The 18185-nt window shown below is 46.0% G+C and overlaps 1 protein-coding gene across 4 annotated transcripts in view; it reads right to left on the bottom strand.

Annotated features, from left to right (window-relative positions):
• Positions 1-18185, bottom strand: part of PEX5 (peroxisomal biogenesis factor 5) — a 672311-nt gene that overhangs the window by 186424 nt on the left and 467702 nt on the right. For all 4 annotated transcript variants that reach the window (XM_044062012.1, XM_044062007.1, XM_044062008.1 and 1 more), the window contains one exon: positions 1131-1325. In XM_044062012.1, the coding sequence (XP_043917947.1) occupies positions 1131-1325 (195 nt within the window). The remainder of the gene's footprint in view (positions 1-1130; positions 1326-18185) is intronic.

The following is an 18185-nucleotide window of genomic DNA, read 5'->3' as shown; positions in this document are numbered from 1 at the left end:
CTCATGCTCTTAATTAACATCGGTTATTTCTTACTTCATTTACAGCCAGTGGTGCCAGTAAAGGCCCTACTCTAAATCAACTGCATACCTCTTTCTAACCTTCCTTTCCTACAATATACTCATTTTTTATCTAACCCTTAACAGTGTTAAAAAAAAATATTTTTAACTGCTCTGGCTTCCCACTTCTACACCACCTGATACTGCAGTCTATGTGAGATACTACAATCTGTGTTATCAACTAGGAATATCTTCCTTTCTACTTATTTCGGACTTGCTGGGTTACAGTGTCAGAATTGTGTGACTTTGCCATCTTATTCTAACCTCTTTCCACTCTTTTGCAAGCTTACCTCTGCTTTCCCCAGTTTCTTCCTCATACCACAGTACCTGTGCAGCACAGGCTGCTTCATCTTCTTTGTTTCTCACCCAAGATTAAGCCGAAAAAGGTGCCAGATTCCGGGGGAAGCTTAGCAGCAATACTTAGCAAAACAGGTTAATTGAAAAAAAAAAGAAACATTTTTTCCCATAGATACAACACAGCAAGAGCACTTTAAACACTTACTCAGACCCAAAAAGTAAAATAACAGCAATTTATCCACAAAAATATACAGTGTTCAGTATGCTTAAAGTAACATGATAGAAACACCTTCACAACTAAAACATAAACCTTTTGCAAAAAAGCAAGTTTTCTTTGACAAAAGATACAGTCTTAATTTTTTTTTCTCTTGACAGGGAACTACTTTGCTTAGCAAGGGAACATCATTAGCAGATGGTCATCCCTTGAAAGTCCACAGAAGAGTGATTTCTTCGACAGCAGGAAAGCTCCAAAGGGCTTTGTACCCAATCCTGAGTTCTACTCAGATCAGCTTGAGCTGGCTAACCTTCTGAGTGCATGGAAGGTGCCCAGAGCTTTGGTAGCTGGGGTAGCTGGCTGTCCATTTTGTCCTTGGAAGATAACCCATATAGCTTAGGTTACTGCAGTACTGATCAATATGAAGAACATCATGAAGGACAGAGGCAATGGAACATACATTTTGCACTGTAGTAGTCTTGCAATAACTTATAATATACAATAAGCATTCAAATGGATGAAGTTAGTACACACAAATCCTCACTCATATTTGTTTTCTTACTCAGACAGCAGGGAGCCAAAAGCTCGGCGCTGAGGTCCAGTAGCTGTATCTTCTTTCACAAGGTGACTGTACTTTGGGTTGTAGTGCAACCAGTCCCGAAGCGTCTCACATGCTTGTTTCTGAAGTGCCTCATTGGTGAAGCTTACAGCTAGTGCCATCAATGCAGTCAAGTTGTCAGGCTTTAACTCCAGACATCTGTAAAACAAGACATACCTTTTCACTACGGAAAAAGTGATGACATCATTAACACAGGATAACAGACAAGCAGCCAAAACAACAAACACAAGCACAGGGAGAGTACAAAGGTTGTGTCATAACCAGGTAACAGCATTAATAAATTAAATGAGTTTACATCATTAACAAGATATAGGAAGTTTAACTAAAATATATAATCATTGTTATTTAACCATAGGGTACTTGAACTGATATAATGCACATGCCTTTTAGTCATGACCCTGCTACCAGTGGCAAAGGTAAATGCAAGAGATGTCACTAGCACCATGGATGAGGGCAAAACAGTGTATACTGCCTACCTTAACTTGGCAAAGGCAACTGACAAAATACCACACTTGGGTATTATAGACAAACTCATATTTAGGCATAAATCCTCAGGCCACCCAATGGATAGCCAAATGGCTCACTGATAGGACAAGAAGTTAGGGTGGGGAAATCCAATTCCACTAAGAGGCCTGTTACTACTGGTGTCCCATAGGGCTCGGTACTGGGACCTTTCTTGTTCGGAATATGCCTTTCTGGTTGAATCCTACCCTTAACAGGGAATATAACAAAAGGAAAAATAGTCATGGCTTAAATCAGGTACAGCAACTCCTATAATGAGAGGAGCTCTCTAATTAAACTAAACAGGAATCTGTGAGAAGCACAGCACGGTCAATTATGAGGTCAAGATAAAGGCTAAAGACAACCACGAGGCCTTCTACAGCTAACATGAAAGGCAGCACACATCAGTCTGCTGAACTGGGGGTCAATGGTGTAACCTTCACTGAGCAGACCAACATCGGGAATTTGCCGGCTGACAAATTCAGCACAAAGTTTACCTCCCACTCTCCCCTGCTTTCCTCCTCTATAAAATACCCACTGGCATAACCCCCCTCAACTATTAACACGGAGCAGGTCCTGGCAGCCTTTGCTACAGCCAAACAATGAGTCATAAATCGCTGGAACATGACCTACATGAACCACTTGAGTCATTTCTCAACTATAGCCTCAAAGCAGGAGAATGGAGGACAGCAATGGTTATCTCATTTCCAACCATTAACTGAACCCAGAAACTACATACCTATTAGCCAGACTAGTCTGATATGCAAAGCCATGGAATGTATAATTACAGAAATAATCAATATTATATATACAATATATAATATCAAAGGCCTAAAGCACATGCCATATGCTGACTGTCTAAAAAAACTCCAGCTATACTCTGTGGCATATCGTCTACTCAGAGGCGATCTCTGCTTAACGTACAAGGCCATGTCAAACCCTGAGCTCTTGGACATGCTCCACTTAAAGAAATCCCAATTCCCTCAGAGCCACACGCTCCAGGGATCTAAACCATGTCATCACAATGAACAAAACATGCTGGAGGAATAAGTTCCTGACCCAGAAACTCCTCAGACTCTGGAATAGACTGACCATACATGTCAAGCAGAGCACCTCATTGGCCCTCTTCAAAAGGAACCTTGATGATTGGATGGGAGATAGGAAATTCACCCTGGGGATCATGTATAGGCCCTAGGGCCGATAGCCTAGTACCAACCTATGAACAGATGCAGGCAACCTTCTGACAATGGATCCAACACAGTTTGGCATGGTCAAGAGAAGGTCATGACTACTAAACCTGGTAGACTTTTTTGATAAGGTCACCAAGGCAATGAATGAGGGGAAAACTGTGCATAATGCCTACCTGGACCTGGCTAAAGCATTCAATGTAATTTCTCAGTCGAGTACAGTTGACAAATTCATCAAACTGGACATACAGTCCTACAAAACTCGCTCACAGACTGATTGATGACACCACCTCCACTAAGAGACCAGTCACTAGCAGGGTACCTTAGGGCTCTGTGCTGGGACCACTACTGTTTGGCATCTACTTCTCAGAGGTAACCGCTAATGCTGACCAAGTCTGCAAATGACTGTAAACTGGGAGCAGTCATGCAGTCCCACCATGATACAAACATCTTACAAGAGAGTCTAACACAGACAAAAGATTGGTACCAAAGTCGCTGACTAAAACTCAATGCCAAGAAAGGTGTTATAGTGCCTTTTGGGAAAACTGCCACTGAGGCTAATTACTCCATTGATAAGCCACCCTTAACAGTTGGCCCAGTAGTTAGGGATCTAGGAATACATGTAGACAGTAATCTGGTCTTGACCAACACGTGGTCTAGGTAATAAGATAATTAATCTATATCACCCAGCTTATAATTAAGAGCATGGCATTCAGGTCCAAGAAAGTCATAGTGCCGCTTTAGTTGGCCCCTATCAGACCCATCATTGTTTATAATGCCCTCAAAGACATGTACCTGACCCGACATATGCAACAGTTGCAGCACCCAAAAAGGTTCCTTACCAGGAAAATACAGGTTATAAACACATTGCCTATACGGATCGCCTTAAAGCCCAATCTCTACACACCGTCTCCTGCAGGTTATTAGAGGCAATCTATGCTTGGCATGCACCCTTGAATCCAGCATTGATGGACCTTTTCCACATCTGCAAAATGAACAGCATTAGAACCGCATCTAGATCCAAAGATTTAAATTTTTCTTGTGACATAAATAGGACACGTTGGTGAAACAGATATGTATCCCCCATGCTCTGGAACAGGCTCCCCATCCATGTGAAGTAGAATTCATCCTTAGCCCTATTTATATGTAACCTTGACCAATGAATGGGAAATTGGACTTTCACCAAGAGTCTGGTCCCCATGTTGTAATGCCCAAACTAATATACCTCTCAAACATAGCCTCTAGAAACTTCCTAACATTCCCCCTACAGATAAATGCCCATAATACATAGGGACACAACTGGGTTAGATTGCATGGCTAAGCTTATGAAGGACCTGGTGGTAGTTAGCCTAGTATAGAACTATGAACCTATGAATCTGTGATCACATTCACCATCCACTGCTGCTTGATGAAGGCTCTCAAAGTCATAGAAGTGGAAGTAAGTACAGTTGTGTACACTTACCATAAATGTAGATGTTTGAGTGTATTCACTGTTGCAGTCATCACACTTGGGTTATCTGCCTGCAGGTAGCCCTCAGTCGGCTCGAATACCAGAGACTTAGTATTTCTGCGTCAGTTGCTGTCACTCCTGGACTGACGTCAGGTCATCAGGAGTATATAAACAGGCAGCCGATGCCATTACATCAGATTTTCTTGCCCCAGATGTCAGGAACCCCCCCCCCCCCAATAGGGAGCTAAACTATGGTGGGAAACTCACCACCAGTAAAAAGTAAATACCAATATCCCTGTAAGGGAGAGTAATATACAAAGAGAGGAGAGAGAGAGAAGGGGGTTGGAGGGAGGGGAAACCAGGACTGCAACAATGAATACACTCAAACATCTACATTTATGGTAATGTACACAACTGTACTATCTTCTTCGTGTTTCACTGTTGCAGTCATCACACTTGGGTTGATTCCCAAAGCTGAAGAAGGGGTGGAGGCAGTCAAGAAGAGTTTGGGCTGGCTAGTATACCCTGCAGGACTGCTGTTGCAAAACCTGCCCTGGATTTGGAAAAGATAGGCAGGTGGTAATGCTTGGTGAATGTGTGTACAGAACTCCAGGTAGCAGCTTCTAGAATGTCCCTGGCAGGGACTCCCCTGAGGAATGCTGTACAGGTACAGGTTGCCCTAGTGGAATGTGTTCTGACCCCCTGAGGAGTTGGTTTCCCATGGTGTTTGTAGCAGAAATGGATACTGTGTGCTATCCATTTGGAAATTGTCTGTTTTGAAATGGAATTGCCCTCTGCCCCTGGTGTAAAACTGAGTAGTAACTGGTCAGATTTCCTGAAGGGCTTGGTCTTATCCAGGTAGAATCTGAGCTGTCTGTGCACGTCCAAGGAGTGCAAGATCCTTTCCCCTTTATTTTGAGGATTAGGGAAGATGGTTGGCAAATGGATAGATTGGTTGAGAGCCACACTGCACACCACTTTAGGCATAAAGGAAGGATTAGTCCTGAGAGAAACCCTGTCAGCATGAAAAATAATGAAGGGTTCCACAGCCATAAGTGCTTGTAGCTCAGACACTCTTCTAGCTGAAGTGATGGCCAGAAGCAAAACTGTTTTCCAAGAGAGGAATTTTAACTCTGCTGACGCTGCAGGCTCAAAGGGGGTTAGAGTGAGCTTTTCCAGTACAAATTTAAGGTCCCAAGCAGGGGTGGGTGCTCTCCTTGGTGGCCTTAAGTTGTCTGCTCCTCTCAGGAACTGTTTGATGAGAGGGTGAGAGAAGAGAGGTGGCTCAGTGTTGTAATGAGCCAAGATGGCAGAGGCATGGATCTTAATGGAGGAGAAGGAAAGGCCTCTGTGGAGGAGATCTGTTAGGTAATCCAGGATTAGAGGTAGGGAGGGCAGTTCTGTGTCCTCTCCTTTAGATTGAATCCAGGAGCAATACCATTTCCACTTATCAGCATAGGATTTTCTTGTACTGGGTCTTCTGGCTTCAAGAATGATGTCTAGCACCTGCTTGCTTAGGCTGGTCACTGGGGGGGGAATTCAAGGAATAAGCCAGGCTGCAAGATTCAGGGTTTGCAGTTGAGGATGCAAGATCTGTCCCCCCCCCTGCTGAGTGAGGAGGGTTGGTCTCTGGGGTTGCTGCCAGGGTGGCACCGGTGACAGGCTGTGCAGTAGGGGGTACCAGTGCTGGCGTGGATAGTCTGGGGCAATCAGGATTGTCCTTGGTCTGTCCTATCTTATCTTGAGTAATATGCTTGAGAGAAGGGGCAGAGGGGGAAATGCATAGATTGAGAGGTTTTCCCACTTGAAGGCTAGAGCATCCACTTTCCAGGCCCTGCTGTGAGGTGTCCTGGTGCACAATTTGCTGAGCTGGTGATTGCAGGGGGAGGCAAAGAGGTCCACCTCTGGGGTCCCCCATTTCTGGATTATAAGGCTGAAGGTGCTGGGCTCAAAATACCATTCGTGTGGGTCTAGGAGATTTCTGCTTAAGTCGTCTGCCAGTGAGTTTTGTTTGCCTGGCAGGAATTGAGCTTGCAGATGGACCTACATGTCCAAGGCCGTGTTCCACAGGGCCATGGCTAGCCTGCAGAGTGGGTAAGAGTGGGCCCCCCCCCCGCTTGTTGATGCATCACATAACTGTGGTGTTGTCTGTTTTTATTAGCAGGGGTCCTGGTGAGAGTAGGAATCTGAGATCTGTCAGAGCGTGCTGAATAGCTAGCATCTCTTTTTGGCTGATGTGCAGATGAATTTGACTTGGGCTCCAGTGGCCCTGATTGCACTTGTCATCCAGGTGTGCCCCCCCAGGCATAGCCTGATACGTCTGTGGTTAGGGTCTGGGCAGTGTGGGGTTGAGAAAAGGGAAGTCCCTTGTTGTGGCTGCATGCTGCTGCCCTACCAAAGAAACTCTGTCCTTAGACAAGGTATGATAGGGTTTCCAGGTCCTGAGAATGTTGGCACCAAAGACTTTTTAAGTAGCATTGAATTTTCCTCATATGCAGTCTGGCATATGGAATCAGTAAGATGCAAGAGGCCATGGACCCTAGGGCCTGCAGGATTTTCCTTGTGGAAATCTGGGTTCTGATGGCCATTTGAGTGAAGTAGCCTGTCAGATAGGCTTGTTGTTCTGGAGTAAGGAATGCCATCTGGGATGCTGTGTCCAAGCTTGCTCCCAGGAATACAATTTTTTGACTGGGGAGTAGTTTTGATTTCTTTTCATTGCTAGTGTACCCCAAGGAGGTTAGAAGGTTCTCTACAAATATCAGGTGCTGCAACAGTATTTCCTGACTGTTTGCCTGAATCAGGCAGTCGTCCAAGTATGGGTAAATTTGATTTTTTCTCTGTCTGCAGTAGGCAATGGCTGGAGCCAGGCATTTTGTGAATACTCTGGGAGCAGTGGATAAGCCAGAGGGAACTGCAGAGAACTGATAATGCATAGATCCTGCCCTGAAGCGTAGGCATTTCCTGCATGAGTCCCTGATAGGGATGTGAAGATAGGCTTCTTTTAGGTCTAGGGTGGCTAACCAGGCATCTTTGGCCAGTATAGGAAGAAGTGAAGGGTGAGCATTTTGAATTTTGGTACCAACAGAAAGGTGTTTAGAATGGAAAGATCTAGGATTGGGCGCAAAGTGCCCTCTTTTCTGGGTACTAGGAAAAGTCTGAAATAGAACCCTTGACCTATCGGCTCTGCAGGAACAGGCTGAATTGCTCTTATAGACAGCAGGGATTGAACTTGGTTTTGTGCCTATGCCCAGTGGTTTCGAGGAAGGTCTGGAAACCCTTTTGGGGTTGGCAGTGAATGGAAGTAAAATTTGTACCCCTGGGATACAATATTGAGGACCTATTGATCTTTGGTGATGGAAGTCCATTTATTGCATGATGGGCAAGTTTTCCTCCTAGGGGCATGACCAGTTGGGCAGAGATGAGGAGTGGAGTTGAGAAGTCATTGTGAATTCTTTCTTTAAGGGGGTGGCTTAGCACTCCCTGTTTTTGAAGTGGAGGCACTCCATTGCTTAGATCTCTTGCATACCCTGATACAGTAGTCTGGGGGGTCTGTTTCCCCTGAGTCTAGTTTGGGATGACCTTGAGGGTGCTGGAAAGGACCAATGCTTCGAGGGGCAATGCCTACTGAATCTATGAGTCTGTACTTGCAAGAAATCTTTGACTGTCTGCATAGATTTAGCTTTTTCTTCCATCTTTTTAAGAACCTCTTCGGCTTTGGTGCCAAACAGATTATCCTTGTTCAAAGGAGCGTCTAGCAATTTTGATTTGACATGGTTTGGTAAGGTCTGCTCCTTAAGCCAAGCATGCCTTCTCAGTACAAAACCAGTGACTGCTGCCCTGCAATATGCTTCTAGGGCATCAAAGCCACATTGCAAAGTAAGCTTGCTGACTTGGCTTGCAGAATGCATAAACTCTTGTACTTCTTTATTTTCTGCACTCTATAAAGGTAGCTAATTTTTGTTTAGCAAGTTCCATAATATGTTGTTGGCACTTCAGCATGTGAAACTGGCAATTCAATGCCCTAATGGCGGCAGTTGCAGAGTTGTATACTTTTTTACCCCATCTGTCTAAAGCTCTGGCATCCCTGTTCGAAGGGGTGGGATTTTTAGCTGTAGTTGCTTTTATACCTTTCGGCCCCTGGGGGATGACCTATGGGTCAGCAGTAGGATTTTTGAAAAAAAAATTGTGAGAATCAGGAACTCTGTAGTGCCTGTCTGGTTTCCTAGGAGCAGGGTGCAAAGTATCAGGAGTTAGACTGGATTCCATAAAGACATCATATACAACATCCAGAACTGGGGGTATTGCTAAAGGTCTATGTTGTGGCAAATCTAAAAATTCTCTAAGTCTCTTTTTGGAATGAGGATAGTCTTGGCATTCCCAGTGGAAATGCTATCTTAAAGTATGTAGGGTTTCACCAAAAGAAAAATCCTCTGGAGGAAATGCAGAGGGAATGGATTCCTCTACATCTGAATCCTAATAAGCAGATAAAAGCATGTTTTCATATTCAGAAACCTCAGAGTCGTTAGACTTTTGTTTCCAGCAACTTTAACAGACCAAGACTTTTTCTCTTAGCAGAGGAAGGTTGGCTTCCTCTAATCAGCATAATTAGGTCTTCTGCCATTTTAAGCATTTGATGTTGTGGCAAGGAAGCAGGTGCTTGAGTTTGGGTCGTCGTTTTTTAGGCATAGCTCGTACTCTTGGCCTTAAAAACTTGGTAGTTTTAGACAGAACTGAAGACACGAAAGAAGTCGTCGGTTTGTGTCTTAAATCGGTAGTGTGAAGAACTTCCTCAGAAGTTGGTGCCTGCACAGTGGCTCTGGACCCATCCAAGGTAGAGACATCCACAGGTTCCATAGTCAAAGAAGAATCTCGTGGCATACCGAACAGGTCTCGGTAGCGGCCTGTGAATCCATCAAAGTGGACATCAGGTGCTGCAAAAGCACATCACTGTGTACCGGCGAACTGGTGACTAGCCTAACAGAAGCATCGTCAGCAGTTTTGGACCTGTGCAGTCTGTCTCTGTCTTTAGCCTTACATTTTTTCAGAAGATTGATAGTCGGATGGCTTACCAAAGCCATTTTGGAATACGGAGATAGAGAGTGAAAGTGAATAGTTTGGGCACTGAACAAAGCACAAAACCGATAGCGAGGTACGTCATGGTCTGGGCCTAAACATGTGATGCAGTAAGAATGGAAATCTCGGTGTGGTATTTACTTTCCACAGGCGAGACAATTGTTAACTTTTTCTGACATCGGTTAGAGCAAGAAAAAAGGATCCCCAGCGGAGTACTTATTTTTAGAAGACTTCAGGATGATTCAATTCGGAAAAAAAAACTCAGGTAGCATCCGACCGGCACTCGTGCAAACTTCTTTTGCTTTGGGTTCCTTTGCAAGAAAGACTGATGTAATGGTGTCGGCTGCCTATTTTTATACCTCTGATGACCTGACGTCAGTCCTGGAGTGACAGCAACTGATGCAGAAATACTAAGTCTCTGGTATTCAGGCCAACTGAGGGCTACCTGCAGGCAGATAACCCAAGTGTGATGACAGCAACAGTGAAACACGAAAAACATCTGTTCATCCATGGGCAATCCTTTATCCAAGTTTAGGGAATCACCTTCCTTGGGGATCTGATCAATATAACCAGGGAATGCAACACTGCCTGATACCAAAGAGGCTCTCATTCTTTAGTGGGCTCTTCTTCTAGATAAGCAAGAAGAACAGTCACCAGATAGCATCACAGAGACTGTACATTGTGGTTCTGATCAGATTTTTGGGAGACCTGACCTAAGTGCTCCATCACAGAAAGTCCTGCAGGCCATCTAGAATGGTCTGCTTAAGCTCATCCTTGAATGATTAAAGCCTATTATCGTGACATTCTGCTTAGCCACAGATTTGAGCCTGCTGCCCTGCACAGCTTAAGCACAGTCAAAATTACAATGGGATACAAAAACTCCTACCACAGAAACAGTGATGAGTCTTTTTACAAGTCTTCCTTTACCCCAGAGTCATGGATTCTGCCAGCTTTTCCAGAGCTTGATATGATAAACTGGACTGCAACTCCATGACATGAATTATAAAGCTGAAAAATTCCAATGCAGCAAAGTTGTCTACTCTCTCCTAGAGGCCTTACATGGTAAGTTACAACACTGGACCTAAGCTAGACAAGAAATACCACACAGGAGTATATCCTAAGATGCTTAATAAGGATGCAATGCCACTTCACTGGGGACTTGAAAAGTTTACTCTACCTTATTAAAAGCAGAGAAGGCAGAAAAAAAGAGATGCTTCCAGGTTACACAAATGGCATTTTTTTTTAAAACAGACTTTACAGTCTGGATAATTAGGGAATCAAGGTATAAGAAGGGCCACTGTGCCACTTCCAGGTCTTTCGAAGCAGTGAACAACCAGAGAACAAGCAGTTTTGAGGGTTAGCCCTACTTCTTGAGCCAGCATCCAAATTTTCATGGAAAGGCTGTACAGAGGATAAGAAAAAGTTTGTCCTTGCTTATCTACCACATCACTGTGGTGTTATCAGCCCAGATTTGTGGGATCCCTGAGCTTAAGCTCTGTTTTGAATTTTGTGATGTTGAGAAATTTGTTAGCTTTCAGAGGTCCAAGCGGAACCTCCTGGTGCACTCTTTTCTTGGAACTAGAAATATCCTTGAGTAAAAGCCATTTCCCTCTTATCCTAGAAGGACAGGCTGAATGGAGCATTTTACGATATAGCTCCCTGAGGATGGATGACAATAGGCTTTCTTGCACTTCTGGTGATTTTTAGATTGGCCGAAAAAAAAAAAAGAGTAGAATTTCTCAGAACTGGATGGAGTACCCCTTCTCTATTATGCTGAGGACCCACTGGTCCTTGGTGATAGTTTTCCACTGGGTTAGGAAGGACAGTCTTCCTGCCAGGGGCTTAGAGGGGTGGATGGGAAGTGGTAAGGGGGTTGGGGCAGAAAAGTCACAACTTTTCTTCATGCTGGGTGGGCTCTTTGGAGCTTCCTGTTTTGTGTGATTGTTTTGGCGGCCATCTCCTAGGTTGTCTTGGTCTTCTACCACAGGGAGGTCTCTCCTTGTCTTGTCTAGGTGGAAAAGGCCAAAATTTAGAAAGGTAATTCCTACTGTACCTTGTGATCAGAAACAAGTAAAATTCTTTCATAGTTTATTTGTTTTCCTTTTTTATCCAACTTTTCAAAAAAGAAGTTATGTCTTACCATAACGTTCCATCTGAGTTGTTGATCTTCCAGTTATCACTGATGGGTTCGGTTCCGAGCCCTCGGAACCAAGTCAGCGTTGTACCAAGCTTACGTGCACCAAAAACTCTCAAGCTAAGCTGCTACCCACAATGCCCTTCACTCATAAGTTCATAGGTTCGTACAAGGCTATCTGCCCTAAGGCATTTATAAGCCTAGCCAGAGTGTGTGTGGCTTTCACCACCCCTTAGGATGAGAATACTACGCCCTTTTAGGGTTTAGTTTACTGTGCCTCTGTCTAGTAGTGACACAGAGATGACCCCCAGGGTAAACCTACGATCTCCCATCCACTCGTCAAGATTTCTCTTGAATAGAGTCAGTGAGGGGCTCTGCCTAACTTGGACTGGGATTCTGTTCCAGAGTGCAGGGAGCCTCTGGGTTATGAATCTGTCCCTCCAGCACGTCCTATTTATTTCTGTGTTGAGGTTTAAGTCTCTTGCTCTCGTGGCTCTGATGGATTTGGATTTTCTGAGGTGGAGCATGTCCATTAATTCCGGATTGGACATGGCCTTGTACGTCAGGCACAGATCACCTCTGAGTAGGTGGTATGCGACTGAATAGAGCTGGAGTTTTTTCAGTTGGGCAGCATATGACATATGTTTAAGACCCTTTATCCTCTTGGTGAGGAACTTTTGGGGTCTTTCCAACTGCTGCAGGTGTCGGGTAAGATACATCCCAAATGGGGCATTGTACTCAATCATTGGCCTGATAAGAGAAGAGTACAGGGGCACAATGACCTCTCGATCTAGATGTGAAACCCTTCATGATAAGGTGGGCAATATAGAAGGTCTTCCTAACCACTTTGGCAATGTGAGTGTCAAATGAGAGGTTACTGTCAACCTGGGTCCCTAGGTCCCTGATTACCTCTTCCGATTAATGGATTACCACCTATGTGGTAATTTGTGGGTACCTTGTTTTTCCCAAAGGGTATGACTATACATTTTTGGCGTTCAGCTTAAGGCCATGGCTCTGGCACCAATTATCCGTTTCTATGAGGCCTCTCTGAAGGATGTTTGTGTCCGCTGGAGTATCAATTATGGCGCCCAGTTTGCAGTCATCTGCAAACTTTGTCAGCCACAATCCTCCTATGTTTGCCTGTACCACGGAAAAATAAATGCCGAACAAGAGGGGTCCCAGGACTGAGCCCTGTGGGACACCGCTTGTGACTGGCTTAGAGTCTGACATAGCTCCAGCAACTCTGACCCTGTGGGTTCTGTCCTTGAGCCAGTTTGCAACCCATCTTGTGACATATGGGTTTACATTTAAGCTGGTGAGTTTGTCTATGATGCCCGAGTGGGGTATTGTGTCAAAGGCTTTTGCAAGGTCAAGGTAGGCTGTGTGAACTGCCTTACCCTCATCAATGGCCTTAGTGACTGTTTCAAAAAAGTCGACCAAGTTCCAAAGGCAGGATCTGCCCTTGACAAAGCCAAATTGGGTAGGATCCAATGTCCTCAGATCGAGTTTGCATGCAACATATAGGAGAAAGCAAAAAGTCAGAGGCCATCTCTGCGCAGAAACCCTGAAACACCACAAAGACCCAGAAGATACGCCAGGAGCCTTTGGCGGGTGTCGGTGGGAGGATGTGATGACTGGAGGAAGGTCAACAACTCAGATGGAACATTATGGTAAGACATAACTTCTTTATCTGAAGTTGTTAATCTTCTTCCTATTCATCACTGATGAGACAGAATCCCAAGCTACTTGGAGAACCTGAGTGGCCCTTAAGGAAGAACATTCCTGAGAACCATTGAGCCAAAGGCCGCTCTTCCCGTGGAGATCAGATCCAATTTGTAATGCTTGATGAAGGTATCGGGTTTAGCTCAAATGGCTGCTGCACAGACATCATCCATGGAGGCCCTAGAGTGGAAGGCAACCGATGCTGCAATAGCCCTAGTTGAGTGAGCTTTGATTTGACCAGGCTTAGATTAATTCGTAAGCGAGTATGGGAAGCTAATGCAATCCCTAAGCCATTTTGACAAAGTAACTTTAGATACTGCACATCCCATTCTAGGGCCAGAAGAGGAAATGAACAGTTGGTCCAACCTGCGAAAAGACTTAGTTCTGTCCAGGTACAAACGTAATTGCCTATGAACATCCATTGAATGTAAGCAGTATTCTCCCTTGTTTGAATAATTTGGAAAAAATACAGGGAGCTCAATGGACTGATTAATAGAAAAGTCGGAGGCCAACTTGGGGAGAAAGGATGGGTTAGTACGAAGTGATACTCTGTCCTTATGGAAGATCAAATAAGGGCTCTTGGTACATAAGGCTTGCAACTCAGATATTCATCTGGCTGAAGTGACCGTCACCAGAAATAAGGATTTCCATGACAGGAATTTTAGATCACATGTCGCAGCAGGCTCAAAAGTGGGTAGAGAGAGAGAGACTGAAGAACCCAGGAGAGATTTCATGCCTCCACCGGTTGCCTAATGGGCGGTCTACTGTGGCAAATTCCCTTGAGGAAGGTCTTGCAAAGTCGAATGGAAATAAGCGGAACTCCATCTGAACCATTATGGAAGTTGGAAATAGCTGCTAAATGGACTCGAATGGTGGAAGCTGATGCACCACTGTCGAACAACTCAGCAAGGTAATGAAGAGTAGTAGCTACAGGAGCTGAGAACGGATATAGCTTCCGATTATGTGACATGATAGAGAATCTTTTCCATTTGTCCCTGCAAAGTTTTCTGGTGGATGGTTTATAGGAGGCCAGGATAATATCACGGACAGATGAGGAGAGTGTTTCCTGCCTGGCAACTAACGGAAGTGGAGGAACCAAGCCATCAGCTTGAGAGTGGATAGATTCGATGGAGTAAGATATGAGGTCCTGACGAGTGTCTAGGATCCAAGGAGATTGTAACAGATGAGGTCAGAGGAAGGGAAACCACAATTGACGAGGCCAGAACTGGGCAATGAGGATCATTTTGCTTCTCAACTGAATAGCTTTCCTTAGAAAAAGGGGGATCAGAGGAATCGGAGGATAAGCATAAAGGAGACCCGCAGGTCAATTGTGAATCAAAGCATCTCTAGGTGACTCCCCGTGATGGGGAAAGAGGGCAAAGTAGCTGCTGCATTTTGTGTTTGAGGGGGAGGTGAAAAGATCGCAACATGGCTGGCCCCAATGGCTGAAGATTTCTGCCGTCACACTCGGATTGAGAGACCACTCGTAAGGACGGAGGATGCATCTGCTTAGCCTGTCCGCAATCATGTTGCAGCTCCCCGGAATATGCGTTGCGATCAAAAAGCAGTTGGAAGCTATTGCGCAATGCCAAACTCTCATGGCTTCGCGACATAGGGGGTAGGATTTGGTCCCTCCCTGTTTATGTACCAGACAACGGACATGTCTGACTGGATAGCAATCGTTCCGGATGGAAGGAGAGGGTGGAATGCTTGCAACGCCAATAGCACCGCTCTTAACTCCAGGACATTGATATACAGGTTTACCTCTATGCTGGACCACGTACCTCAGACTGACTTGCCCTGGAAGTGGCCCCCCCACTCTATCAGGGAAGCATCCGTGGTCACCGTGGCGCTGGGTTGGGGAGTCTGGAAGGGGCGACACCAAAGATTTTCATCTGTACTCATCCACAAGAGGAGATCTTGTTTGCAGGTGTTGGTGATGAGAATCTGTGAGCTCAGGGGATGAAGATTGGATATTCACTGGGACAGAAGGAGCCATTGTAGTAGTCTCATGTGTAATCTGGCTAGGGGAACAATTGGGATGGATGTTGCCATAGACCCCAGAGCCTGAAGAACTTTCCTTGCAGACACCTTCCTTTGACAGAGTATCACTTGAACTTGTGCCCTTAATCTCTGAAGCCTGTGAGAGGGAAGAGAGACCAGACTTGATTGAGTGTTGAATATTGCCCCTATAAATTCCAATTGTTGTGAGGGCTGAAGGTCGGATTTTTCCCAGTGGATGGTGATGTCCAGCGACTCCACTAGAACTAGAGTGTAGCAGAGGGCCCTGACCAGAAGGTGCTTGGTGGGGGTGGAGAGGAGCCAATCATCTAAATACAGAAACACCTGGAATCCCTGAAGTCTCAGACGAGCTGTGACCACTGCTATGCATTTCGTGAACACTCTGGGGGCCGTCGAGAGACCAAATGGCAGGGCTCTGAATTGGTAATGATTGGCTCCAAGCCAGAAGTGAAGGAGACTCCAAACACCTTCCCGCAGGAAGGGGAGGATGGATTGAATCCTGACCATGCGGAACTTGGTTTGAACCACTGACTTGTTTAGCTGGCTAAGATCCAAAATGGCCTCCAGTCCCCGATCTTCTTTGGCACTAAAAAGAATCTTGAATAAAACCCTGATCCACACTGGTCTGGGGGGACCTGTTGGATGACTCATATTTGACATAGCTTTCATATTTTGGAAGCTGCCTCCTCCCTTTGACTGGGTGGAACATCGGGAAGGGATTTCAGAAGTCTTGGATAAGAGATAAGGGGAATGTGATAGCCTCTGGAAATTATTCTCTGCACCCATTGATCATTTTAATAGAGAGCCAGGCAGCTTGGTGCAGAGGGAAACACGCCCCGACTGCTTCCAGAGGAAAGCAGTCGGGCAGCACTTCAGGAATGCCATTATTGGAACCCCTCTGCCTCTCGGGGAGTCCTCACCACGTGTGTCACAGAAAGGACCTTGAGACTTCTTGTGCCACATCTTTCCCCACCTCTGGTTCTGGGAGAAAGAACACTGAGGTTTGGAAAACATAGACCCACGGCAGACAAGGTCTTCCCGTCCTGTTCGCTCCTGGCTAACGTATCCTTGACCTTAGCACCGAACAAAACTGATGGTTCGATAGGGGCATTTAAAAAGGAAGACTTGAAGGAGTCCGAGAGGTCACAAATGCACATCCAGGCGTGGCATCTCATAACTACACCTGCACCCACAGTTCTAGCCGTTCCTTCGGTTGCGTGGGACAGCAACCTCATGGACAAATTGGAGATTGACCCTAGGGTGGCAAGTTGGGAAAGCAACTTTATCATGTGCTCCATCTGAAACTTGACCCACGAGGGTTCCAGAGAGCTTGGAGATGAGATCTCTCTGGAGCCTTGTAAAATGTGCCAGAAAGTTCAGAGACCTGACAGCAAAGGTTGCTGACGCAAAAACTCACTTCCCTAACCTGTCCACCACCTGGGACTCTCTGTTGGGCAGATGAACGGCAGGACTTTCCTCCGCAAGGTCCTTTTTCATGGCTGCTGCCAACACCACAGCATCTACAGCCAAACCTCTCAACCAATAGGGCTGATCCTCTGGAGGAGAGAGTATCTTATCTGATCTCATGGGAACAGCCTCAATGGAGTCAGGGTTCTTCCATGCCCGCTACATGATGAGGTTACCCAACTCATCGGCGGGAGGAGGGGTCAGCCAAGAAGTAGATGGCCAAGAGCGGAAGGCCTGCAGGAATACGGATTCCTCTGAGGAAGGATTGGAGGGCTTCCAGTCACCCCTCTGCTTCAAGATTTCCAGGATGTCTCCAAATGAAACATAGTCAGGGAGTGACCGTGGGGATACTTCCCCATACTCGTAGTCCGTATCTTCCATGAGGGACTCCTCTGGGGAGTCCATGCATTTCTTCTTACATGCCCATTTCTGAGGCGGTTCTTTGGTGGGAGCATCCGAAGAAGACTCAGAAATGGAAATACCTTGAACAGGGGTTTCCTGGGCCTTGCTCTCTCGGAGTCCTGGGGGGGTTGCCTTTGACAGATGCAGCTCAGAAGCAACTGGTGGGATGTTCGATGTAAGAGGATTGCTCGAAGCGAGCACCCTCTCCATCACCCAGAAAGCAGGCCCGCCTGAAGAGGAATGGGAGCCCGGAACCGAAGGAGACAATTTCGGAACCAGAGTCACACCCCGCTCCATGTGGTCTGCTCCTGGGGACGGAGCCTCAAGCAAAACCGGGGCAGGAGTCATCCTTGATCCAGAAGACGAAACCGGCAACACAACCAGAACCGTGGCCGGAACCGAGGGTTCCACCCCCCCCCAAACATGAGATTGAGCAAGGGTGGGTTCCAACAGAACCGACACCTAAAGGGGCCTCAGACATGGTCATTGTTGGCACGGATGCAAGGGGTCCTCTTGCAGACATCGGAAATATGAGCCTTGGAACCGAGGGATCCAAGAGAGGAGAGTATGTAGGGGTCACCGGTGAAACAGACCCAAAGTCCGAAGTGGGATAGGACTAGGAAAATTTGTAATTCCCCTGGCGGTCAGCAGCTGATCAAAAAGGCGCACCACATCCAATTCTGAAAGGCTCCTGGTGGACCTTACCGATGCCCCTGAGCGGAATCAGGCTGGTCCAAAAAGGGGCTGAAGGCTTGTCCGGCAAATGGATCCACAGATGAGGTGTACTGGGTCCATGGTGAATTAAAGAACGGCACCGACGATTCCAGTTTGGAAACCGGCAACAAGGGAATGATGGGAGCTGAGAACGGGCTCAGAGCAGAGGTCACAGCTGGGGTGGAGGTCAATAGTGGCTCCGAAGCCGTTTTCGGAACAGATGGAGCAGAAATGGGGGATGTCGGTGCCGAGGTGAAGACATGCAAACTGGATGGAACCGAGGTTGTAGTGGCCACCGTAATCGTCGGAGCTGGAACAGGCGCTGA

The sequence above is a fragment of the Protopterus annectens genome, chromosome 2.part1 (assembly GCF_019279795.1).
Source record: "Protopterus annectens isolate FY-2018-M chromosome 2.part1, PAN1.0, whole genome shotgun sequence".
Lineage (NCBI taxonomy): Eukaryota > Metazoa > Chordata > Ceratodontiformes > Protopteridae > Protopterus > Protopterus annectens.
The sequence above is the reverse complement of the archived record's forward strand: the minus strand, read 5'-3'. Positions and strand labels throughout refer to the sequence as shown.